Here is a 26290-nt window from a genome sequence, read left to right as displayed (position 1 = left end):
GGAAGTAAGTTTCGAAGCCGCTGTGTATTTTCAATTTTGCGCGAGCGCCGCGTGACACGACTATCGTGCACGCCGAGCGGCAGCCCACTGCCATACGCCTGTCCGGTGGGCGCGCCGGCCAAATGTACCTAAACTGCGGAGTGACACCCCCCTGCCCTAGGTATCGATGGGGCGATGCTGTTGAAGCGGAGTTGCGCGATCACTGGCGGGAGATGGCGCAGGATCGAGACAACTGGCGTGTACTCGTGTCGGAGACCAAGACTCATTTTGGGTCGCTGCGTCATTAAGTAGTAGTCTGTAGTAGTAGTAGTACGGTTTAGGCAGGCGTCCGGTTATCACCCAAAAGCCTTGCCGAGTACATTTCAGATACCATCAACTCGCGATATCTGGTGGGTGTCTGCGAGCTTCCTTTGATATGGGACGGGTAAAACCTGGATTTCATTTACTTGATGAAAGGGGAGACCTTTTCAACGTGTTGGCTTCGATTGCGCGCACCTCCCGAATATCCGGATACCAGTGTAAGGGAAAGACATTGATAAGATGTCACATTAGAAAGTTACCTAATTAAAAAATGTTTCCTTTCCAAAGAGAGGTAACTTTTAAAAGTAGTTTTAAATGATTTCGACATAGAAAACTTGCATATTTGCCCCGTTTTGCGCAGTAGTGCCTTAACCTTGAACGCCAAGAACACCTAAAAGTAACCTTCATACTTACGAGTAGGGTTTACATTAGCTCGCTTGCGCCCGGGATCGTGGCGTTTGAGTTATGTTTGTGTTTATGGCATAAAGCGTTCAAAGGTTTAAAACGGCATTGAGTCATTATTGATTAATATAAGTGTAAGGCCTGAGTGGACGCTCGAAGCGGAGCGTTCGGCGGGGCGTGCAGCGTGGCTGTGGGCTCACGCGTGATGTGAGCAGCGTGCACTAAGGCCGCTCCTATACGCTTGCATTTGTTTAACATGCACGCCGCACGCCCTGCCCCGCTGCACGCCCAACATGAGCGTCCACTCAGGCCTTACACTAACGCGTTATTACAGGAGGAGAACATCGAGATAGCGACAAATACGGTTCGACCGGAGGACGCCGAGGTGGAGGAGGAAGGTGCTGAGCCCACGAAACCCGCTAACGGTAACTAAATGAGGAGTGTCTTTTCAAAAGGGTTTATTTTTTCTGGGAATCTGTTTCTAAATTGGACCTTAAGTTTTCTTGAGCAAGGTTCTCTCTAGAAGTACCGCTAAGAAAAAAATAAACCCTTTTGAAAAGACACTCCTCAAATGTACTTTATTATATTTATTATTAAATTATACAACGGGACTTAATCGCGTATCTAAGTTTTAAGATTTACCTCCGACGTTTACCTCCTTAAACAAGACCAAGTGCGGGTAGTTCGAAAAACCCGCGCGGTTAGACGATGCTGATGTCAACTTAAGCCAGTCTTCTCCGAGACCACGGGGACAACGCCGTCCTCGAAACGTCGGAGGTAAATCTTAAAACTTAGATACGCGATTAAGTCCCGTTGTATAATTTAATAATGTGTAAAAATCGTGAAAGTTTAAATCAGTGTTTATTATATTTGTCCACTGCACATCTAAAAAGCTACCGGATGTATTTTATACTTGTACTAGCGACCCGCCCCGGCTTCGCACGGGTTAACAAATTATACACAAACCTTCCTCAAGATTCACTCTATCGATAGGTGAAAACCGCATGAAAATGCGTTTAGTAGTTTAGTAGTATTTGAGTTTATCGCGAACAAACACACAAACAGACAGACGCTGCGGGGGACTTTGTTTTATAAGGTGTAGTGAATTGTTAAGTTTAGTGACTAAACTCACTTTTAATAACAAAACTTCCGTGAGACAGACATATTAAATATATTAAAAACGGGTCACTCACGTATTTTAAGTCGAAAACGCTCGACATGTTCCACTCGGTACCGAGTAATATCATCAGGAGCTTGCGTTATCGGTGACGGACCGGTGCAGACTGCGGGCCGATGGCTTGTTACTGTTACTACTATAGTTCCTTTTTTTTAGCATTAAAAAAAGGTAAACAATCTTGATGTGTCTTTTAATTAAAAAAACATTTTTTAAAAATAAGTCACGGAAAATATGTAACAATTATGAATCTAATACGATCATTTATATTCTTCTGCTTTCATAAGTATAAGTTACTGATATTTAAAAAGCGTTTTTCAATTAAAAGACATGTCAATTTCGCTTACCTTCTTTCTAAACGAAGTATAGTACGGTTAACTATATCGCTATATAAGATAACGATATAGTGAACGGTGATATGTAAAAGTCGCTGTTGCCCCACAAAAATGTTAAATTGATATTTCTCCCCAGGGCTAGTGTACGGGGACCTGGAGCTGGACAAGCTGGACCTGCAGAAAGACAAGCAGAAACCCGACGAAGACGAAGAGGAACCGATCGGGGTGTCGCCCTGCGGCCGGTACATTTATTTATTAAATTGTACAACGGGACTTAATCGCGTATCTAAGTTTTAAGATTGACTTCCGATGTTTCGAGGACGGCGTTGTCCCCGTGGCCTGGGAAATCCAGTCATTAGTAAATGTAAGCGTATACGAATATCGACAGTCGATAAATCGAATATCGTTAGTGTTGTGTGTCGACATAACATCCCTAGTGCGCAAAACGTTCAAGCTGATAAACAAGACCAAGTGCGGGTAGTTCGAAAAACTCGCGCGGTTAGAAGATCAACTTTAGCCAATCTTCTCCGAGACCACGGGGACAACGTCATCTGCCACTCGTCGTCGCCATTGTCAGGGCGGCCAGGGCTGGCATAAATTAGAGTTACTTAGACTGAGTTGAGACTATCAGTTTTAAACAGTAGGCTTAATAAACGTTTTAAAGGGAAATCATTAGTTATTTTTAATATGTTAGCGAAATCCTGTCTATAGATAACTTACGGTGTAGTTTAATAATATCACGTCTTTTAATTAACTTAAAAATTCATTAAACGTTTTCCATGTTTTGCAGGTTCTTCAAATACGACAAGGAGGTTGGTCGCGGGTCCTTCAAGACAGTATACCACGGGCTCGACACGCAGACTGGCGTCGCTGTGGCTTGGTGCGAGTTGCTGGTACGTCTCAGTGTAACAACTAGTCAATAGATGGCGCTCTGAACTTACTAGATCGCACTTTACGAATTTTTATGCAATTGCAAAATCAAATCATCGGAATCTATTTTATATACCTGCTTTTTTATTTTATTCACGGGCCTATAAATCCCGTTCTTTGATAGGCTTGCATGGGGATATAGATCCAACACGTAGAGGCTCTTTGGAGAGCTTTAATGTCATCTAGAACCCGTTCACAGGTGCAACAATATAGACACCCATGAACCCTCTTTATTTATTATAATGCGTCATATCACTTATTTTTCCGCCATTTATCGTACAGTCCGTATCTTTTCATATAGTCGACTTTGGCCATCAGTATTGTGGTTTGATACTGTTTCTGTTTTGTACTACACTTATGCGCAAACAGTTTTTTTTGCATTTTCATTGAAATAACAACTTCTACAGTAAATATATTTCTCTTCCTTCCTTTCAGGAGAAAAAGCTGAACAAGACGGAGCGTCTTCGCTTCCGCGAGGAAGCGGATATGTTGAAAAAACTACAACATCCTAATATAGTCCGCTTCTACAACTACTGGGAGGGCGTCGTGGCCAAGAAAAAGAACATCGTGCTCATCACGGAGCTGATGCTGTCCGGGACACTTAAAGCGTGAGTTGACTGTTGTTGCTGGTTCCGTCAGTCGATATGTTGAACAAACTACAACATCCTAATATAGTCCGCTTCTACAACTACTGGGAGGGCGTCGTGGCCAAGAAGAAGAACATCGTGCTCATCACGGAGCTGATGCTGTCCGGGACACTTAAAGCGTGAGTTGACTGTTGTTGCTGGTTCCGTCAGTCGATATGTTGAACAAACTACAACATCCTAATATAGTCCGCTTCTACAACTACTGGGAGGGCGTCGTGGCCAAGAAGAAGAACATCGTGCTCATCACGGAGCTGATGCTGTCCGGGACACTTAAAGCGTGAGTTGGCTGTTGTTGCTGGTTCCGTCAGTCGATATGTTGAACAAACTACAACATCCTAATATAGTCCGCTTCTACAACTACTGGGAGGGCGTCGTGGCCAAGAAAAAGAACATCGTGCTCATCACGGAGCTGATGCTGTCCGGGACACTTAAAGCGTGAGTTGACTGTTGTTGCTGGTTCCGTCAGTCGATATGTTGAACAAACTGCAACATCCTCATATAGTCGTGCGTGAGTTGATCTCGTGGTCGATATAAATAAACAACCTCGTTAAACATAAATTCCATACAACATTATTGTTTAATAAACATGAACGTTGAATCCACATAAAACGAACTATTTTGGAAAACTATGCTATCCAATGTGCATTGCGTCTTCCTCTCTCACTAAGCAAAATGTTAGACGCAAATACACATTGGACAGGTGGAATACCACCCTTAAGCTCTGGTTTCCTAAGCCAGCGGTGTCGACATATAGCGGCCGTCTCCATACAAAATACTACACCATCCATATTTATTCGTATAATTTTGTATGGAGACGGCCGCTATATGTCGGCACCGCTATCCTAGGAAAATCGAGGTTTAGCGGTGAATGAGAATCCATGTTTTTTTTCCAGTTACCTTCGAAGATTCAAGCGAATCAACCCGAAGGTGCTGAAGTCCTGGTGCCGGCAGATCCTCAAGGGGCTCAACTTTCTACATTCTAGGACTCCTCCTATAATCCATAGGTATGACCCTCCTGACGTTTAGCTGAGGGTGGTATCCCATCTGTCCAATATCTTGGTCAAATGTGCGTTGCGTCTCACTTTCTCATTAACCAAAACGTGAGACAAAATACACATTGGACAAAGAAATTGGACAGGTGGAATACCACCCCATAGAGAAAAAAATACATAGAGTGCTCACTCCATACATCAGTTTTAGTACCAAAAAGACTATTAGCATCTAGCATCGAGTAGCGGAACTATCAGTTTTGCTACTTGACAATAGATGTAGCACCGACCGGAAAGTCTTATGCTGTTGAGATAAGACTTTCCGGTCGGTGCTACATCTATTGTCAAGTAGCAGTACTGATAGTTCCGCTACTCGATGCAAGATGTAGACACTGAAATTAATAGTCTGAACTGATGGAGTGAGCACTCTTGTCTTACTATATTTCTCTATGACCACCCTGAGATCAAAGACTTATTGGTAGTAGAAGAGGTAGTCCAAGAAAAATTCGTGCTTCATTGGCAGCTGTTTTGTTGCCACTAGAATTGTCAAACGTCAACTTTTGACAGCCAGAGTTACCGCATAATGTACGGACTGGTACAGTGACATCTACTTCAGCTGTCAAATGTAGTTTCCTGTTTTACTACTTATAATATACCGCTATGAAAAGACGCCTGCTCACGCTCGCGCCACCTAGCGGTCATATCTGTCGTAATAGACGCGTTTTGTTAGAGAGTGAGTCTTCTGTACCTAGTACTATTATTTATTCTGTGCCCAGGGTGTATCTAGGATAGACCCTTATTAATGAAGAATAGGCGACATAATATATAAGACCTAGCTAGCTCGATTTTTTGCCCCCAAATGTATATAGCAAATTTCATCGAAATCGTTAGAGCCGTTTCCGAGATCCCCGAAATATATATATAAATAAATATACAAGAATTTCTCGTTTAAAGGTATTAGATTAGTAATAGTGTGTAAAGTTGAACTTTCTGTGCAGAGATCTGAAATGCGATAATATCTTCATAACTGGCACGACAGGCAGCGTCAAGATCGGCGACCTCGGCCTCGCCACGCTCAAGAACCGCAGCTTCGCCAAGTCTGTCATCGGTGAGTTGTAGCTTACATAAAAAAAAATCTATAAAAAGCCTAGCCTATAGGGACTGTGTGAGTTGGAGAATCTACCAACTTGTGACCTAAATCTTCAAGTTATATTTTTCTTCGTGCCAATAAAAAAGGGGGTTCTTGCAATATCCCTATCCCTCTCACTCAAAAATCTATACACACCTGAATCAATAAAAGGAAGTGAATAAAGTACACTATATAGCCAAAATTATACTGCTATGTTGTTGTAATAAATAAATTATGGTACCCTCAAGCTGAACCCCAAGATGCAGACAAAAGATTTCATAGGAATGTGAAAAACGATACATTGCAGTTTAGGTTGGTTCAAATCGTGTAGTTCAGCCATTCTCAAAGTGTGCCTCGCGGACCCCTAGGGACGAACGAACGTTTTTAATTTTCGGCTCCGTCAAATATTTCGCTTTCCGAAAGGGTTCCGTCGTCACAAAAGTTTGAGAACCGCTGTTGTAGTATAAAGAGTAGTTGACTGCAAATTATGACAGTCGGCAATATTTCTAATTTCAAATTTTTGAAGTGAAAACTTCTTTAGCGGCGCTGTGCACTTTTTGAGGTGGGGAAAACATGTTAAACTCGAGACAGCGTAAGACGGACACGTGACCGTAAGACGGACACTCTAACTGGTATTAATATAACTAGAGTACTAACAGTGATGTCCTTAGGTGTTTCAAGTTATTAACGCTAACGCTAGATGGCGTTAACCTCAATTATACATAGTGCATTTTGCAATAGTCATTGAGTTTTCACTTCTGTCGGCACTCCCTGAGTGCAATCCGTTGTTTTTAACCAGTTTCTTGTTTTGAGCAGGCACCCCCGAGTTCATGGCGCCCGAGATGTACGAGGAGCACTACGACGAGTCCGTGGACGTGTACGCGTTCGGCATGTGCATGCTCGAGATGGCCACCGGCGAGTATCCCTACTCGGAGTGCAGCGGACCCGCGCAGATATACAAGAAAGTCGTCTCGGTGAGTGCACCCTATGTCTACAGCTGTAGGGTCGACTGTCGAGTGACAGTGGACGTTCGTTCGGCATGTGCATGCTCGAGATGGCCACCGGCGAGTATCCCTACTCGGAGTGCAGCGGACCCGCGCAGATATACAAGAAAGTCGTCTCGGTGAGTGCACCCTATGTCTACAGCTGTAGGGTCGACTGTCGAGTGACAGTGGACGTTCGTTCGGCATGTGCATGCTCGAGATGGCCACCGGCGAGTATCCCTACTCGGAGTGCAGCGGACCCGCGCAGATATACAAGAAAGTCGTCTCGGTGAGTGCACCCTATGTCTACAGCTGTAGGGTCGAATGTCGAGTGACAGTGGACGTTCGTTCGGCATGTGCATGCTCGAGATGGCCACCGGCGAGTATCCCTACTCGGAGTGCAGCGGACCCGCGCAGATATACAAGAAAGTCGTCTCGGTGAGTGCACCCTATGTCTACAGCTGTAGGGTCGAATGTCGAGTGACAGTGGACGTTCGTTCGGCATGTGCATGCTCGAGATGGCCACCGGCGAGTATCCCTACTCGGAGTGCAGCGGACCCGCGCAGATATACAAGAAAGTCGTCTCGGTGAGTGCACCCTATGTCTACAGCTGTAGGGTCGACTGTCGAGTGACAGTGGACGTTCGTTCGGCATGTGCATGCTCGAGATGGCCACCGGCGAGTATCCCTACTCGGAGTGCAGCGGACCCGCGCAGATATACAAGAAAGTCGTCTCGGTGAGTGCACCCTATGTCTACAGCTGTAGGGTCGACTGTCGAGTGACAGTGGACGTTCGTTCGGCATGTGCATGCTCGAGATGGCCACCGGCGAGTATCCCTACTCGGAGTGCAGCGGACCCGCGCAGATATACAAGAAAGTCGTCTCGGTGAGTGCACCCTATGTCTACAGCTGTAGGGTCGAATGTCGAGTGACAGTGGACGTTCGTTCGGCATGTGCATGCTCGAGATGGCCACCGGCGAGTATCCCTACTCGGAGTGCAGCGGACCCGCGCAGATATACAAGAAAGTCGTCTCGGTGAGTGCACCCTATGTCTACAGCTGTAGGGTCGAATGTCGAGTGACAGTGGACGTTCGTTCGGCATGTGCATGCTCGAGATGGCCACCGGCGAGTATCCCTACTCGGAGTGCAGCGGACCCGCGCAGATATACAAGAAAGTCGTCTCGGTGAGTGCACCCTATGTCTACAGCTGTAGGGTCGACTGTCGAGTGACAGTGGACGTTCGTTCGGCATGTGCATGCTCGAGATGGCCACCGGCGAGTATCCCTACTCGGAGTGCAGCGGACCCGCGCAGATATACAAGAAAGTCGTCTCGGTGAGTGCACCCTATGTCTACAGCTGTAGGGTCGAATGTCGAGTGACAGTGGACGTTCGTTCGGCATGTGCATGCTCGAGATGGCCACCGGCGAGTATCCCTACTCGGAGTGCAGCGGACCCGCGCAGATATACAAGAAAGTCGTCTCGGTGAGTGCACCCTATGTCTACAGCTGTAGGGTCGAATGTCGAGTGACAGTGGACGTTCGTTCGGCATGTGCATGCTCGAGATGGCCACCGGCGAGTATCCCTACTCGGAGTGCAGCGGACCCGCGCAGATATACAAGAAAGTCGTCTCGGTGAGTGCACCCTATGTCTACAGCTGTAGGGTCGAATGTCGAGTGACAGTGGACGTTCGTTCGGCATGTGCATGCTCGAGATGGCCACCGGCGAGTATCCCTACTCGGAGTGCAGCGGACCCGCGCAGATATACAAGAAAGTCGTCTCGGTGAGTGCACCCTATGTCTACAGCTGTAGGGTCGACTGTCGAGTGACAGTGGACGTTCGTTCGGCATGTGCATGCTCGAGATGGCCACCGGCGAGTATCCCTACTCGGAGTGCAGCGGACCCGCGCAGATATACAAGAAAGTCGTCTCGGTGAGTGCACCCTATGTCTACAGCTGTAGGGTCGAATGTCGAGTGACAGTGGACGTTCGTTCGGCATGTGCATGCTCGAGATGGCCACCGGCGAGTATCCCTACTCGGAGTGCAGCGGACCCGCGCAGATATACAAGAAAGTCGTCTCGGTGAGTGCACCCTATGTCTACAGCTGTAGGGTCGACTGTCGAGTGACAGTGGACGTTCGTTCGGCATGTGCATGCTCGAGATGGCCACCGGCGAGTATCCCTACTCGGAGTGCAGCGGACCCGCGCAGATATACAAGAAAGTCGTCTCGGTGAGTGCACCCTATGTCTACAGCTGTAGGGTCGAATGTCGAGTGACAGTGGACGTTCGTTCGGCATGTGCATGCTCGAGATGGCCACCGGCGAGTATCCCTACTCGGAGTGCAGCGGACCCGCGCAGATATACAAGAAAGTCGTCTCAGTGAGAAAGAAGCTTTATTACTATTGAGTTAAGGTTGAAGTCAGGGTGTACCATGTGAGCCAGCCCGGATGAAAGTACTGTTGATGGGAGTTGAACCATAAATCTATAGGCTTAGGGTCGCATTTAGAGTGTTCATGGCGAGTTCTCGAGAGGCGATATTGGACAGTTCTGTCGGTGAACCAACCTTATATCTATAGACGTAGGGTCGATTGTCGAGGTTTAGTAGACCCGCGCAGATTTACAGGAAAGTCGTGTAGGTAAGCATCTTATGTGCATACATGTAGGGTCGAATTTAGATTGACGTGGAAGTGCGATGCGGCGTCTATCAAAATTGCACTTTGTTCAGTAACGCATAGGGTGACAGTAGAAGTACATTCGGCAGCTGCTGTAAGCCGACTTAAAAGTATCAGACGTTGTTTTATCGTTATTTATAGCTGGTCAACCAAATCTTGTCAGTAAAAAAAGGCGCGAAATTCAAATATCCCTACGACGATATCCCTACGCGCCTACATTTTTCTAATTTGCCGCCTTTTTCTACTGTCAAGATCTGGTTGACCAAGTATAGATGCTAATATTAATTTGTTTTGTTTGTAGGGGGTGAAACCGCAGAGTTTGGACAAAGTGGCGATACCGGAAGTGAAAGACATCATCGAATCGTGCATCAAGCCAGACAAAGGAGATCGGTTAGTGTTCACATTGTACCAGGGCGCGACATTCCTTCTTTCGGGCGTTCTCGGCTCAGCATTGCTCCGAGCAATTATTAGGGTTGACACAACTTGAGGTCCCTTTGCGTGCACGACCGCAGATAAGATAATGACTTGAATTTTAACAACCCTAAATAGCAGAAAGGGATAGTGCCATACATTAGAAATTGACAGCATCATTCGTCCCTGAATCGCTGTCAAACTTCCTTCGGGATCCCATCGGGATCTTTAGTGCAATCGCCTCCTTCTCGTAGTATTAAAAAAGTAGCGTGCGTATCCTCCTAAGGCCCAGCCGTACAAACGAAACATCTTAAATTTGCCACTGAAATTTGAACCTAAATTGTAGGTAATAGAGTCGATTTTGCGATGTTTGAAAATTGAACGAAACCATAGAGAAAAATACATAGATTGCTCACTCCATACATCAGTGTTGATGCCAAACTGATCAAAACTGATGTATGGAGTGAGCACTCTTGTCTTACTATATTTTTCTATGACGAAACTAAGCAAAAGCGACTCTGTTCCAATTGAACATGGTTTAAATTACATCGAACTGAATAGGTACTATAGGTAGGACGTTGGGTCTTAGGAGGGTATGCGACGTTCTGATGCAAATCCTCCTGTACTGTACTGTATCAGAATAAAGATCCCATTGGTATAGGAACCCGAGATTTTCCTATAAAAAACTGAATACCGCTGTATTTTCCAGGCCCAAAGTGAAGGACCTGCTGAACCACGAGTTCTTCGGCGAGGACATCGGCCTCCGGCTCGAGATCGTCGGCAGAGACCTGGTGACTTCTTCCGACATCGCAAAGATACAGTTCCGCCTTAAGATCATTGACCCCAAGAAGCGGTTAGTGATCCTTATCCTTCTTCCTTGCGTTATCCCACGCTTGCCACGGCTCATGGAAGCTTGAGGTCCGCTTGGCAACTAATCCCAAGAACTGGCGCGTAGGTAGTTTTTCCGAAAGCGACTGCCATCTGACCTTCCAACCCAGAGGGTAAACTAGATCTTATTGGTATTAGTCCGGCTTCCTCACGATGTTTTCCTTCACCGAAAAGCGACTGGCAAATGTCGAATGATATTTCGTACATAATTTCCGTGAAACTCATCGGTACGAGCCGGGGTTTGAACCCGCGAAATTGAAAATCGCACGCTATTACCGCTTGTATAATTTAATTTTTTAAATCAGTGCACTCTGATGTGTTACAGAAAGTTTTCTCGAAGATCGACAGAATCTTAGCAATTCTGTCAAGGAATTAAATAAATATTGCGAAACTGATTGCTTTATCGTGCAAATACTTAATTACAAATTACTCGCCCAACTCCCCGGGGTCTAAAGTGCTTGCGCAATCATCTTTACACTTAAACTTTCGATTTTATTTTATCCTGACGCGATATGGCCGGTTAAGCTTTGGATTCCTCCGAAAACGGTGCCGTCATATGACGGCCGTCATATAGCGGCAGCAAAAGACGGCCGTCTTTACGGTGGCGACATGTGGAAAGTACCACGGCGTCATAACACACCGTCATCCACCAAGATCAAAGCGGCAAATTTGAAAAATGTAGGCGCGATGGGATAACGTCCCATAGAAAATTTGAATTTCGCGCCTTTTCCTACTGACAAGATTTGCTTGATCATCTATAATTTACTTGGAGGATGAAATATCATCAGAATAGGAAAATAATCGTAGTACGGAATCACTTATTCAAATCTCGTGTCATTTATTCCAAAATGGCGTCACCGCTATCTAATAAAACGTTCACGAAACTATCGACACCGTCATGACGGCCGTCATCTTACGTTACGTTGACAATCAACGTAACGTAACGCCGTCTAGGAAACCGCGCCATCTTGTTTACATAGACAACGTTCTAGTGACGTCAGTCAACGCTATATAGCGGCCGTAATATGACGGCACCGTTTTCGGAGGAATCCAAAGCTTTAGAAGTGAGATTAAAATATAGTTGCGACCCACAGATCGTACACGCACAAAGAGAACGAAGCCATCCAGTTCGACTTCGACATGGACCGCGACGACTGCCAGGACGTCGCCACCGACATGGCCAAGGCCGGCCTCATCATGGAGGAAGACGCCCGGCTTGTGTTCAAGCTGCTCAAGTCGCAGCTTATAAGCTTGACGAGGTTAGTGATATATATGAATTTAAATCACTTGAAATGAAATCACTTTATTGCCAAAACATGATAGGTTGATGGTACAAAAAGATATCAATACAGACAATACCTAAATTCTAGGTTAGGATGTACTAACTTATTCTAGATTAAGTATTAACTTATTGTCTAATCTAATAGGTAATCAAATTTAGCAAGACATGTTGGCCGTGGGTACCAAAGCTCAGCATGTGCTAGACGCGTCCAGCGCTGGTTTTCAGTTTGGTCCCTTTTTGTTGAAGGTCTGACGAAGTACATGTTGATCTTTCCTGCCGGCCTAGCCAAGGTTACAATCGCTATCGCTTCGACAACGAAAAGCTTCATGTCTCTCTATCACTCTTCCATATTAGTGCGACAGTGACAGTTGCGTTTCGATCGCTACGGAGCGTAAGCGATTGGCATCTTGGCTACGCGGCCTGAGCCGTTACGCATTCGTTACTTCCCACCATTACCAGTCAGCAAGAAAGGCATCAAGTTCGTTTAAGGGTAGCCGTGACCGAGGACTGTTTCTAGTGTGACCCACTTGATGAAAGTTTCTCCTAAAGTGTCATTCTATGGAACTTGCTAATTATGTAAACAAAAGTCACTAGTAAATTCATCGTTCAGAGACAATTTCAATATGGCGGTTTGTTTAGGTACATAGCAAGTTCCATAGAATGACACTTTAGTGCTAACCTAAGTTTCAGTTTCGGTTTCGGCATAAAAATCATGTTTCGGCCGAAGGTTCCGATCCGGCCGAAACTATAGTTTGTGTCATCCACGAAGACGCGCCCCGCTCTTCTGCCTAATCGCTTAGAGGTTGCACCCTTGTACTATAAGCGATTAGGAAGAAGAGAGGGGAGCTTCCTCGTTGATGGCACAAACGCCGAGCCTTCGGTTTCGGCAAAAAATATAACACTATAAACCGTGTTGTAACTGATGAATGAAGAGAGAGTCCGCACCGAGTAAGTACTTCTAAACGAATAGTAGTAAAATCGCCACATCATGTCTCATGAGGTGAGCATGCTCATTTAACCTGTGCTAGGCTGCCCTCCTAAGCCGAATAGCGCTATCTCAAAAACAAATGATTATGAAAATGGAATTCTCAGTAATAGAAACTAAAGTATAAGTTAGCAATGAATTTTCTTTTGAAATAACGCTCTAAGGCTTAGCAGGGCAGTAGGGGCGGAGCGTGTTCATTTAGGTTTTAAAAAAGGGTTTCTTTTCCAGATTTTAGCATTACAGCTTAACTAATGCTTGGAAAAACTGGGTTGCGACTTGCGATAAACAAGTCATGTGTCACTTTTCTATTTTCAGTTAAGATTAGAACATTTCGAGATTAAATGGCGATGACATAAGAGAATAAATAAATCATACTGTAACGGAAGCTTACAACACGCGATACGCGTAATAACAAACCCTTGCAATCATCTATTGCATCAGCAGCGACCCTGACTCGATGTTTCTAATCATACGGTGTTGCGTGCAACGCAGCCAGCCATAGACAAGTACATTCCTGCAATTTTTACTTGAACACAACTCTTAATATTACGGTTCTACTAGGGTATTTGACTAAATCAGTTTTTTTTTCGAACTGTCGAAACGATTTTGCTACTATGACATCTATATGAAACACTAGCATGTGACGTCACAATCAAATTACCTACTCTTTATAGTTTTATACGGATTTCAAAATATAAATTGTGTCTAAAAATAACTGCTGTCTACGTTTCTCTGTTAATTTTCTGGTGGTTTATTTCATACATCGTGTAAAATAATTTATTTTAAATACTGTCAATTACCCTATAATGTAATAAAAATAGGAATTAGTCGACAGTTATAATGCATAAAGCTCTGATTTCCTAGAATAGCGGTGCCGTCATATATCGGCCGTCTCCATACAAAATACTACACCATCTATATTTAGCCGTATAATTTTATATGGAGACGGCCGCTATATGACGGCACCGCTATCCCAGGAAACCAGAGATTTAGAGCATAAACTTTGCCTAAACAAAATCGATTGAAATAAATCAGAACTGAAAGACGAAAGTTTCGTGATCAAAAATCCTAAGAAACAACACAGTTCAATGAAATGCCATAATATTTCAGCAAACGGATTATACCTCGTAGACGGCATGCCGTCCAGACGAATTACAACTTTGATCGCTTATCTTAACGTCTACTTTGGCATATCGGTTGTAATGAACTTTACCAATCCGCCCCAGTCACGCGATATGCAAAATCGCGACCTTTAACAGATGTTCTATATAGATTCGTCCTTGGGTTTTCTTTAGATAGCTTCAGAACTATTAGCACAGAATAAATAATAGTACTAAGTACAGAAGACTCACTCTCTAACAAAACGCGTCTGTTACGATCAGCACAGATATGGCCGCTAGGTGGCGACAGCGCCACGCGCGGCTTATGGCTTTCCCCAAAATTGGGGCCGAACGGATGTACTTTTAGCTACCTGCAGCAAAGCGACGAAATCGCGGAGTGAGACACGCCTGCTATTAGTGAGGTAGATAGCGAGACGATTACTTATTCTTATTCGGCAGTCTGTACCTTGTTTGTAAATACGAGTAAGTAACCAATAGCATCTGACGTCAAGACTACGTGACGGCAGGCGTGGCTCACTCCGCGATTTCGTCACGTCGCTACAAGTACATGCGCCCGACACCAATTTTGTTGTCTAGCCATAGTAGTTGCCGCGCACTGCTACAGAACGGATGCCCGCTCGCGCTTGCGCCACCTAGCGATCATATCTGTCGTAATAGACGATATTTGTTAGAGAGTGAACCTTCTGTATATTATTATTTATTCTGTGGTGACGTTCAAAATTAGAAATATCTTTTGTAAGAAGGTTTTTTTTATATAACATCAATCTTCCAAGGTTTGGCCACAGATGTTACGAATACAGAATTGAAAACTACATATTTATTTAATAAACGAAGTTTTATTGTAGTTTTGCGGTTTTCATTATGTAAGCCTTAAAATAAAAAAATCCGTCTAACTTTCAAATTCCCAAGAGCACTGGCCCGTTCAGGCTAATTTAAACTTATATAACGTTTACCTACATAATACGGCCACGAAATATTAATATGGTTACCGTACATACGCCTGTGTCAGCTGTCAGGTCAATTTTACGAGCACGTTAACTGAAATGAAATATAAATAGATTTTTGCCAATTCAAATTTTGTAACACGCGTTTAAGCGTGGAATATATTAAGAAGTTATCCCTGTACAATAATAAGATTACAAAGGTCAACTATGTGAAAGTCAGCTAAAATAATATGAACACAATTTATTGCTATCGCTCGTCACTTTTTCGACGATAACATCAACCATATCAACAGCGGGCGCAACATGGTTCCATTTTTATCGCCTGTCACTATGCCCGTCCCTTACGCACCTACATACTTGTTAGAACGTGACAGGCATGGTGATAATAATAATAAATAAGCGATAATAATGCGACCGCGCTACCGCCGCTGCACTGTGTTTGACTGTAATATATATTTTTGCTTTAAAATTAGTTTATACTATTTTGCAAACGAGCAGATGAATAACCTGATTGTAAGCAATTACCTCCGCCCATGGACACCTGCAACACCAGGGGGGTTGTAAGTGCGTTGCCGGCCTTTAGGAGTACCTACGCTCTTCTTGAATATTTCCTGTACTTTATAACAGCTAGTTATTACTCGTGACTTCGTCCACGGTTCATCGCTCTCTTCCAAACACTATTTAACCCCAGTAGGGGATGAATTCTGGAATAAAAAGAGTCCTATATCCTAATCCATTATATGGTATTTGACTGTATTTAAAATAAATTATTTTACACCGTGCATGAAATAAATCACCAGAAGATTAATAGAGAAACGCAGTCAGCAGTTATTTTTAGACATAATTTCTATTTTAAAACCCGTATGAAACTATAAAGAGTTGGTAATTTGATTGTGACGTCACATGCTAGTGTTTTATATAAATTACTTAGTAGCAAAATCGTTTTGACATTTCGAAAAAAGAAACTGATTTGACTAGTAGTCAAATACCTTATTATATTATTTGTATTTATAGGCTATCTATGAAGTTTACAGCATGAACCATCTGATTACCAAATACGCTTGGTAATTTATGCGTGAGAAAGTATCAAACACACATCCTCACAATCATGTTTACAATTTAAGTTGTTAAACACGCATGTTATTATTTTATTGCCTAAACGACGCATAGCTTTGTTACCGTATGTAATAAAAACAAACTGTAAACAAAAGCGCATAAAATTACTCCATAATTAAACCTTTCCTCACATGTATAATCATTAACTAAAAAAAACTCACTTCAATCACGCCATTTTAAACCATATTAGAAAGCAATAAAAAAGCAAACACATGCATTTCTTACATGGTTTTGCTTTAGCGTTGCGTAAAAGAGCATATGAGCTATATAACACTCTTAACTTTATAGGGCTTTTTAAACTAATAAGTAAATGTGTTCCACCAATTAGTTCGCGATTGAAGCAAACTTTCTTCCACTTCAATCATGCCAATATAAACCTTATCTGAATTTAATAAGAGTGTTCGCTTGCGAATAATTTACATTGTTTTGCTTTGACACTACGCAAAAGTAAAAGGGCATATGCGCTTTGATAGCCCATATTTTATAGGCTGTTTTGTTGAAATACACTGAGATAATAGCTCTTTACGCATGCGAGTCTGCCTCAAGCGATCCAATATACAGATATCCAAATATGTGTAAAATTGTTACCAATTCAAGGTTCAATTCTAACTATAAAACTCCCGTGAGAATCGAACATGTTAAAATTATTTTAAACGGGTTACTCAATATGTATTATTAAGAAGAATAACCGCTCGACATGTTTCGATCCAATTTTCGAGGATCATTTAAGAGGAACATGTTGAGCGATTTATACGAATTAATAATACGCGAGTGACCCGATTATGTTATATTTAGAAAGAAAGAAGAAAGATAACACATTTATTTACGTCTAACCAAACCAGTTAATTACATAGAAGACATAGATGAGATGGACGTTAAAAAGGACCCCCACTCAGCGTAATGCTACGGTAAGCCGCAGCGCTGGTTGTCAGTGGGGACCTAACTTATAATGAACTCAAAGCTAAGGGATTTATTTAATTCGAGGTTCATTTTATACTAGTTTTGCGGAGCTGATAGCTCGCTTGAGTAATAGCGTAAGTGATATCCATCAGTCGGTAACCGAACGCCACGCGTCTCTGTCGAGTATGGACATCGGTAGTAACTTTAATTTTGTGTATAGTTAGCGATATGTTATAAGTGTGTAGTGATCGGTGATTTTGTGTGTGTGCAACAGAGTTTGTGTGTAAGTTCTTAAAAAGCTGGCAGTTTTTGGAAAGTTTTTTCAAGTATTGATAGTTTTTATGGATACGGGAGAGTGTTGGAAAGTTTTTTTAAAGTATGCGTAGTACGATCGATTTAGAAATCATTGGAATTTAAAAATTAATAATGAAATTGATATTCATTTATATAGAGTAACAGTAATTATGTTTCTCGAGGTGATTATGCACTTTCCCTGACCTCCATATAGTGAATAATTTACTATATTTTGCATATATTATTTGCAAAATGCATTCTTTGGGAGTCATACAGGGTAAGTCCGGTTTAGTATACATTGGAAAAGTGTGAAACAATAATGTACATATACTTCTGTAAATTGTTTATAGTAATATATGCGAATCTGAATTGTTTATATTATTTGCTTTGTTATGTTACAAACAAACAAGACATAAACCGATTTTTTGTTGTTGAATGACATGTATCTTGCGAAAAAAAAAATCTGCCCATTTAGTGTGATACTATTTTTTTTTGTAGTACATTACGATTTACGGTACCTACAAGTGCGAATATTCGCACATCTATCCTACAACGTTTTACAGTACACAGGGGCCTTTAAGTTTTCGACATACATACTTACGTAGTATGCTTATTATAGCATTAGTGCGGTAAAGAAGCACCATATACATATAAAAAATCAGGTTTTATATTCGTGACTTTCCTTTGGTTTATAATTAATTATTTATTTTAGTTGTAATTTTCCTCATGTAAACGAAATTGTATATTTCACCAGAAGTATCCACTATTGACCATTAACTATTATAAATTGAACCGTCCGTTACGGTTTACGATTCAATTTGTACTGCTTAATGATCAATTGCAATTAACGTTCGGCCAACACTGTATAGAACCAGTACGTTTTATCAAAACGTAATGGATTAGGTACGTACCTAATACCAGACCGAAAACCAACTACAAACCTGTCTAGATGTAAATTACAGCTTTAAGCCATCTCAAGTAACTCCACAGAAACATGAAATCGTTGCCCGGGCAACATCAACTCAACTCCTTCACTTTGAACCTTAATGCTTTAGGGTTACAGTTCATTATCATTTAACATTGATCGTCCGATAACTGTTTACCGGCGACCTTGCGTGCTGCTGACTAGAAATTATTGACTCGATATTACGATTGTTATTTTAATGCGTGCATTATTATATTAATTACACAACTAGACAATTATGTACCTTCATGTACATTTATGAAACAATAAAGCTCACGTACTCCGCATTTCTGATATTTATACGTGGAAATGGACAGAAGAAGATATCAAATCGTATCAATATTAAACGAGCAATTCTTGTATATTTATATATTTCGGGGATCTCGGAAAAGGCTCTAACTAATTCGATGAAATTTGCTAAATGGGGGTTTTCGGGGGCGTAAAAATCGATCTAGCTAGGTCTTACCTCTGGGAAAACGCGCATTTTTGAGTTTTCAAATGTTTTCCGAGCAAAGGTATTTGAGGTATGTATCAATATGCGACTCGCGTCATAAAACATAAACTAATGAGTTTGGAGACCCCTGCTCTAGTCTAAACTAAAGGTGAATGTCATGCAATAGCAAAGAAATGATAGAGCGTGCGAAGAATGGCCGTCATTATGAAAATACAATCAATATAAACACCTTGCCAATACGAGTACATAGGCAGACTGAAAAACAAAATATCCTCAAAAGTTACGGTCTCCAAAATTGTATTAACGCTTGGTCCGAATGCCCTAAGATACTATGTTCGTGTGTACGAGTATGTAAGTAACGAACTATGCGAAATGTAAAAAGCTGGATATGTCAGTAGCAACGTAAAGCAAACTAAAGTATGGTATCCCTAGGAAACGAACCAAAAGCAGAAATGTACATCGAACAACGATGTAAAGTAAATAAAATAGTTCCACAGATGAGATATGAATAACACGCGATTTTCGAACAATTCAAAAGTAGTGTTGCATACTCGCGATTTTTCAAATTTGCCGCCTTTTACTACTGACAAGATTTGCTTGACCAACTATATTTTTCGACCAACTACATCGAGCTAAAATTTGACATATTTTTTAAAGTCCGGTGACAATGCTTCAAGCTGATTTGATTATGGAGACTAAGGGTGGCCAGAGGAACTCTGTCATTGAGGTTTGTTAGAATCGTTTCGAATAGAAAGAAAATTAGTCTGCGATAAAAGCTTACTAAACTACTAAAATAAAACTTATTATACGTATATCTTCAATTTAAAATCTTTGTCACCAGGGAGAGGAGTGAGAAGAAGACGCAGATGCTATTCAACCAGCAGCTGATAGAGCAGGACAGACAACAGCAGATGTTGTTGGAGCAGCAGCTAAGGCAGGTAGGCGCGGAACACTTAGGCTTCTCGTACTTTGTACTTAGTAACTTACTGTGACAACTTTATTTTAAACTGAAATAGATGTCATATATTAAGGAAAAAGTGACGAAGCCCTCCAGTGGTTAAGGCCGGATTCGAACCGGCGTCATCAGCAATCCGGGTTAACGCCTTGAACCCCTTGGCCAACCCGCCACACCACGCCGTTGGTAGCGGTTGGTGGAAAAACACAAATCAAAATATTTAATAAAATGATTTGTTCCCAAAGTTGTGTAACTTTATTTTAGTTATTTTGAATGCCATTTAGCACCTATCAGCGCCACTTGCACCATCCCACTAACCCGGGGTTAACCGGTTAAACCTGGAGATACCATGGTAACCAGTACAATTTGACACTGGGTTAACGGTTTAACCGCTTATGGGATGGTGCAAGTGGGCCTTAATGGTTATGGTTTTAACCCCACAAACAAGCCTTGATTTTTGAACCAAAAACCGTTACAAAAAAGTAAAGTTTTTATCACAAATGCGCCGCGGCAGTATCTCGCACGCGGATGGACTACCAGCCCCTTTCTAATTGATACAGTTGGGAAAAGATGGGTAGTCTATGTCGTCCACGAGATGCTGTCTTGGCGCACTCGTGCTATGCCTACTGGTATGAAAACTGAAATTCCAAGAGGTAGTTAAAATGCAACCTTAAAAAGGTATGAATATATGATGTGCAGCGTGCCGGCGCATTCACGGACTTGAAACGTAGGTAGATATAGACCAAAACTGTAAATACCGCTCTTTAGCGATAAGACCGCCTGTTGTTTACCTCTGTCTTCATGTATTATTTGTGTTTCCATGTACATTTATTCGGAGGTTGTGCAATAAAGAGGATTTGTATTGTATTGTAAATGTATGAATTCATTCCAGGTTAAAATGATCCAGAACCAACAAGTTGGACCTGTAGAAGTAACATCTGGACTTTTAAACGGCGTCGGAACTCAACCGTTAGCGGCTGTACAGTAAGTCTTGTATATTATTATTGTGGATAAGTTTTTATTACCAAGAGAGGCAGATCTCCGGGCTGCGAAAGCTGGCGTGATACCGCTCTGGACCGAGCGAAGTGGCGTGCTCTTGTGTTGGAGGCCAAGACACATTTTGTGTCATCGCGCTAGCCAAGTAAGTAAGTAATTAAACAAGCATCCAGCCCGCGTGATGGTATGCACTTACCATAGCTTAAGGATTCCTGCAAATCGAGAAATGTTAATATTTTAGAAACTACATACATATACCCATTTTTTCAAGAAACCCCATACTGCAGTTATTATTTTGCAAATGAAAAATAAAAATGTCTTCCAGGTTAGACCAGCAATCCCAGCTCCTCCAAGCGCAGCAGCAGCTGTTCCAGCAGCAATTCCAGCAGCAGTACAGCGAGGAGGCGATGCAGCTGCTGCAGCACAACCTGCGGCAGCAGGCGCGCCTCTCCCCCGCCGCGCCCGCCCCTCCCCCGCACCAGCTGTTGCAGCACCAGCAGGTATCCATCATCATCAGTCTTTGTCAACTAGCTACAGCGCGCCACGCCGCGTTTATCATCGCCTCTTTTCCAGACCCCTCTTGCCACTTCAGCTTGCTAATTTACTGAGCTATGTCGGTAAACTTGGTAAGATAAACTCCCAGCAAAGCACTTTTCTATAGTACGCTGAGCAACCTTGAGCTGGTTATGTTGCACAACAGGTATATTACAGGTTACAGCAGACCCAGCTGTTCCAGCAACTATGTAATGTGGCAGCGGCTGCGCACACACAGTTGCAGAACCAGCAGGTACAGCAATAATATTTATCGGTTGATCCACAATTGAGAGAATCGTTATAAAAATAAAATAGTACAGTTGGCACTTTTTCACGTTTTCAGTATGTTAGAATGATAATTTTAATAACGCACCTGAAACACATACTATTTTGACGCATGCTATCAATAGGAACAGCTGCATACACAACAGGTATGATGAAATCAATTAGCGAATTCATGAGCATCTGTCATGAAGAATTGGCCCACATTCCACCGTGCTAAGTTTTGTAGTTATCGACAGGTAAATCGTCAGTTACATCCCAAAACATATGATCATGTATATATCTTAAAAGTTCTTTTACCCTCCAGGTTTTGCTAGAACAGAACATGAAACAACAAGTCCTGATGGAGCAGAACCTTCGAAATCAGCAGCAGATGTTGGAGCAGACGCAACAGCTGGAAACCCAGCAGTTGGACCCGCAGCAGAACAGCCTGCTCAGCCAGCAGTGCATCGCCAATGAGATCAGCAACCAGCACCAGGCGCTGCAGCAGCACATTATACAGCAGCAGCAGAACATCATAGCGCAGCAGGTGTGTGAGATAACCTCCAGGTCTTACAGCAGTGGACACTTCCAAACACGCGTATCACCTTAGGCATCCAATTTCTAATTTCGAGATTTCATATGGACACATTTTTGTACTCACATTTTTAAGTATAATTTCAAAGTATCAGCAATTTTACAAATCAAAAGCACCAATAATACTAATACACCTTTTTGCAGGCGGTGGCCATCCAGCAGAAGCAGCTAGAAGAGCAGCTGACACAAGAGAACTTCATCGCACCTCCAGCCGTCGCCCCCAACCAGCTGGACCCGTCGCTCCAGAACCTCCAGAACGTGCTGGCGCAGATCATCCAGCGGCCTGACAGTCTCCAGGCGCGCAAGGAATCGGAGTCGGAGCAGCAGCCGCAGCAGCAAGAGGAGCTGCAACAGGTATATTGGACAGCGACAGCGAACTAGACATATTCCAATGAAGCACTGAAGCTAGTTTTTTGGCAGTTAGTAGGCGATACCTAAAGTCAATAACGACGCCGACCGCAATCAATGTATAATTGTATAATAATTAGCACTTAAGTAAATTGTTGGTCTCAATGTTTTATATAATGTCACTCCTTTTAACATGTGTAGCTTGACTGTAAATGTTAATTTAAGAATTAAAAAAAAAAAAGGTCTGTAGACTCCAGGGGTTGTGGCCCCTTCCAGCTGTTTAACCGCAGTTAACAGACTGATCAACGTCACGCAGCAGAGATCTATGAAACTTCCCATACAATATTTAGTGAACGCTTTAACGGTGACAGATGGTTTGGTGCAACCGACCCTAAGTCTGAGCAACAAACACCCGTGGCGTCGTATCAGTTGGGCTCACAAACGAGATATTTATTTTGCGATTGTGTTTTCTTGCTAAGATTAGGGTAGGGTAAGTTTTCTTCAGATACCCTACAGTTCCCGGGTTGTCGAAGAGAATAGAACCGACTGAGATACATCGTCTTACCTGTCATCCATTAATTGCCTGTAATATTAATATTACATTACTGAAAATACTACTCCTAAATACTTTTAGCAGCACCGTTACATTACTTTGCAGTGGTGGAATTGAATCGCGCTAGCCCAATGCAGATTGGGGACTTCACATACACCATTGAATTTCTTCGCAGATGCATGCAGCTTTCCTCTCGATGTTTTCCTTCACCGAAAAGCTGGTGGTAAATATCAAATGATCCGAAAAGTTCCGAAAAACTCTGGTACGAGCCAGGATTTGAACCCGCGATCTCCGGATTGAAAGTCGGATGTCATATACACTCGGCTACCACCGCTTTATCTTCTCTTACTATGTTTTTCTTGTTCACAGCAACAACAAGAACAGATGCTGCAAATGCATCAGAACCAGCTGTACCAGCAGGCGCAGTACATCCCCCAGAACATCCTCCAGGTGGACCCCAACATCCTGGCGCAGAGCCAGCAAGTCGCGCAGGCGCAACAACAGGTAATGTTGCAACAGAACCAGCTGTACCAGCAGGCGCAGTACATCCCCCAGAACATCCTCCAGGTGGACCCCAACATCTTGGCGCAGAGCCAGCAAGTCGCGCAGGCGCAACAACAGGTAATGTTGCAACAGAACCAGCTGTACCAGCAGGCGCAGTACATCCCCCAGAACATCTTCCAGGTGGACCCCAAAATCTTGGCGCAGAGCCAGCAAGTCGCGCAGGCGCAACAACAGGTAATGTTGCAACAGAACCAGCTGTACCAGCAGGCGCAGTACATCCCCCAGAACATCTTCCACGTGGACCCCAACATCCTGGCGCAGAGCCAGCAAGTCGCGCAGGCGCAACAACAGGTAATATTGCTCTTGCATATATTAATCAGTGGCTCCATGGCTCCGCCATTTTGAAAATTCGAGTTTAAAAAAACCGGACAATTGCAAGTTGGACTCGCCCACCGAGGGTTCCGTACTTTTTAGTATTTGTTGTTATAGCGCCCACAGAAATACATCGTTTGTGAAAATTTCACGGCTCATGAAATACAGCCTGGTGGCGGACAGACAGACGGACGGACAGAGGAGTCTTATAATACGTACTTTGGGTACGGAACCTTTATAACCGTATAAGGTCAATGGGGAGAAGACCTCGCTTGGCTCAGACACAGTCTACCGACCTTCTGTAAAGCTTTGGATTCCTCCGAAAACGGTGCCGTCATATGACGGCCGTCATATAGCGGCAGCAAAAGACGGCCGTCTTTACGGTGGCGACATGTGGAAAGTACCACGGCGTCATAACACACCGTCATCCACCAAGGTCAAAGCGGCAAATTTGAAAAATGTAGGCGCGATGGGATAACGTCCCATAGAAAATTTGAATTTCGCGCCTTTTCCTACTGACAAGATTTGCTTGATCATCTATAATTTACTTGGAGGATGAAATATCATCAGAAGAGGAAAATAATCGTAGTACGGAATCACTTATTCAAATCTCGTGTCATTTATTCCAAAATGGCGTCACCGCTATCTAATAAAACGTTCACGAAACTATCGACACCGTCATGACGGCCGTCATCTTACGTTACGTTGGCAATCAACGTAACGTAACGCCGTCTAGGAAACCGCGCCATCTTGTTTACATAGACAACGTTCTAGTGACGTCAGTCAACGCTATATAATAATATGACGGCACCGTTTTCGGAGGAATCCAAAGCTTAAGTGAAGTATTTGTACATACGCAAGAGTCGGAAGCGGTGGAAGAGCGCGCAGATGGTCTTCCCCACATTGATCTTAATTTTCGAACCTGCTCACATAATTCTACATCAGGCATTTGTATACCACTTGTCTTTATAAATTCCTAGTCTTTAAGAGAACCCACTGTACTACTATACTTTTCTCAATAAATTATTTGTATTTGTATACATTGATATAGTATAAATAACTGGATACCCAATCAGCCGCCAAAAATGGCCCCACAAAAGTAATGTCAAAACAGATCATGCATCACTTTTTCGTTTAGTCTTGTTTGAAACGCTCAAATGTGAAGTTGTCTACAATTACGAAATGTGCCGTTAAAATATGTAAAAATAACAATGATAAAACAAGGAAAAAGGATGGAATGTATTTCTTTCGGTTAGTTCTTTGGATAGCATTACATAATTTATGTAATCTGGTGGTAATTATATGGTTTTGAATAAATTAATTTGTTAGTATCAAACAAGGGATGTCAAGGAACAAAAATCTAATGAGGCAATGTGAGGTCAATATTTTTTTATATTTTTATATGGAATTCATAAGGAATAATATTATGTTTAAATTCAAGATTTCCAAGAAAACCTATGCCACGTGCAAAGTGGACTGCTATTTAATTATAGCAAGAGATAGGGGTGATGCAGTTTTAAACAAGGCAAAACGGCACTTGTGTGTTCGGCCTATTTCCCTGTTTCCGACATATACACCACCAATAAGGGCTTATATCGACTAACTGTAAATGCTAAACCTGTCTGAACACAGTGACAACCACAGGATTTTTTTTGTAAAGTATAGGTAGACTTTATAAAAAAAAAATCCAATCAGTACCTAAATGTCCCCGTGCACCCGTGCTATGAGTAAATCTCAAATACACAGTTATTTAATAAGTAGAATTTATTTCAAGGAAATTAGTATTTAAGAACGTATACCATACGACTTAAAAAACTTATACTTACGAATTAAAAAAATAATTTGTTTGAATTTGAACCACGAATTAATTTTATTTGAGCTCTCGATTAAATTAAATTTGTTTTATTTATTACTTCAATTGGTTTTCCTGTAATACAATATGTATATATTAAAGTGTACCAAAGTGACTCCATTCGTTCATTATTCTCGTTTGACGTTGTTTGACGTAAATACGTTACGTTTAGTGCCATCGGACTAAATTTTTTAACAGTGTTGGTACTTATGTTTGCAAATTTGACACTTAATGCTTACGACATTAAGCTCTTTTCTGTACGAAACATTTATCTTGACTCAAAATTTACGTAAGCGTTTTTATCATCAATGCAAATGGTGCGAAACGTCATTGGGATCCACATTTGTTGACGTTTTTGTTCTGCTTTGTGTGTCTATTTCTTTTATATTAAGTCAGTGTTTG

General features: G+C 42.5%; 1 protein-coding gene across 1 annotated transcript in view; it reads left to right on the top strand.

The window, feature by feature from the left end:
* The window catches only part of LOC134658490 (serine/threonine-protein kinase WNK1), a 62922-nt gene that overhangs the window by 13782 nt on the left and 22850 nt on the right, over positions 1 to 26290 (top strand). The window contains exons 5-20 of the mRNA XM_063514176.1: positions 1037 to 1127; positions 2348 to 2453; positions 3002 to 3104; positions 3577 to 3749; positions 4682 to 4792; positions 5776 to 5885; positions 6723 to 6880; positions 9859 to 9947; positions 10678 to 10821; positions 11951 to 12115; positions 19758 to 19854; positions 20764 to 20855; positions 21193 to 21367; positions 21991 to 22212; positions 22404 to 22613; positions 23530 to 23781. Of these exons, the coding sequence (XP_063370246.1) occupies positions 1037 to 1127; positions 2348 to 2453; positions 3002 to 3104; positions 3577 to 3749; positions 4682 to 4792; positions 5776 to 5885; positions 6723 to 6880; positions 9859 to 9947; positions 10678 to 10821; positions 11951 to 12115; positions 19758 to 19854; positions 20764 to 20855; positions 21193 to 21367; positions 21991 to 22212; positions 22404 to 22613; positions 23530 to 23781 (2298 nt within the window). The remainder of the gene's footprint in view (positions 1 to 1036; positions 1128 to 2347; positions 2454 to 3001; positions 3105 to 3576; positions 3750 to 4681; positions 4793 to 5775; positions 5886 to 6722; positions 6881 to 9858; positions 9948 to 10677; positions 10822 to 11950; positions 12116 to 19757; positions 19855 to 20763; positions 20856 to 21192; positions 21368 to 21990; positions 22213 to 22403; positions 22614 to 23529; positions 23782 to 26290) is intronic.

Source organism: Cydia amplana, chromosome 22 (assembly GCF_948474715.1).
Source record: "Cydia amplana chromosome 22, ilCydAmpl1.1, whole genome shotgun sequence".
Classification (NCBI taxonomy): domain Eukaryota; kingdom Metazoa; phylum Arthropoda; class Insecta; order Lepidoptera; family Tortricidae; genus Cydia; species Cydia amplana.
This window is presented reverse-complemented; position numbering and strand designations above follow the sequence as displayed.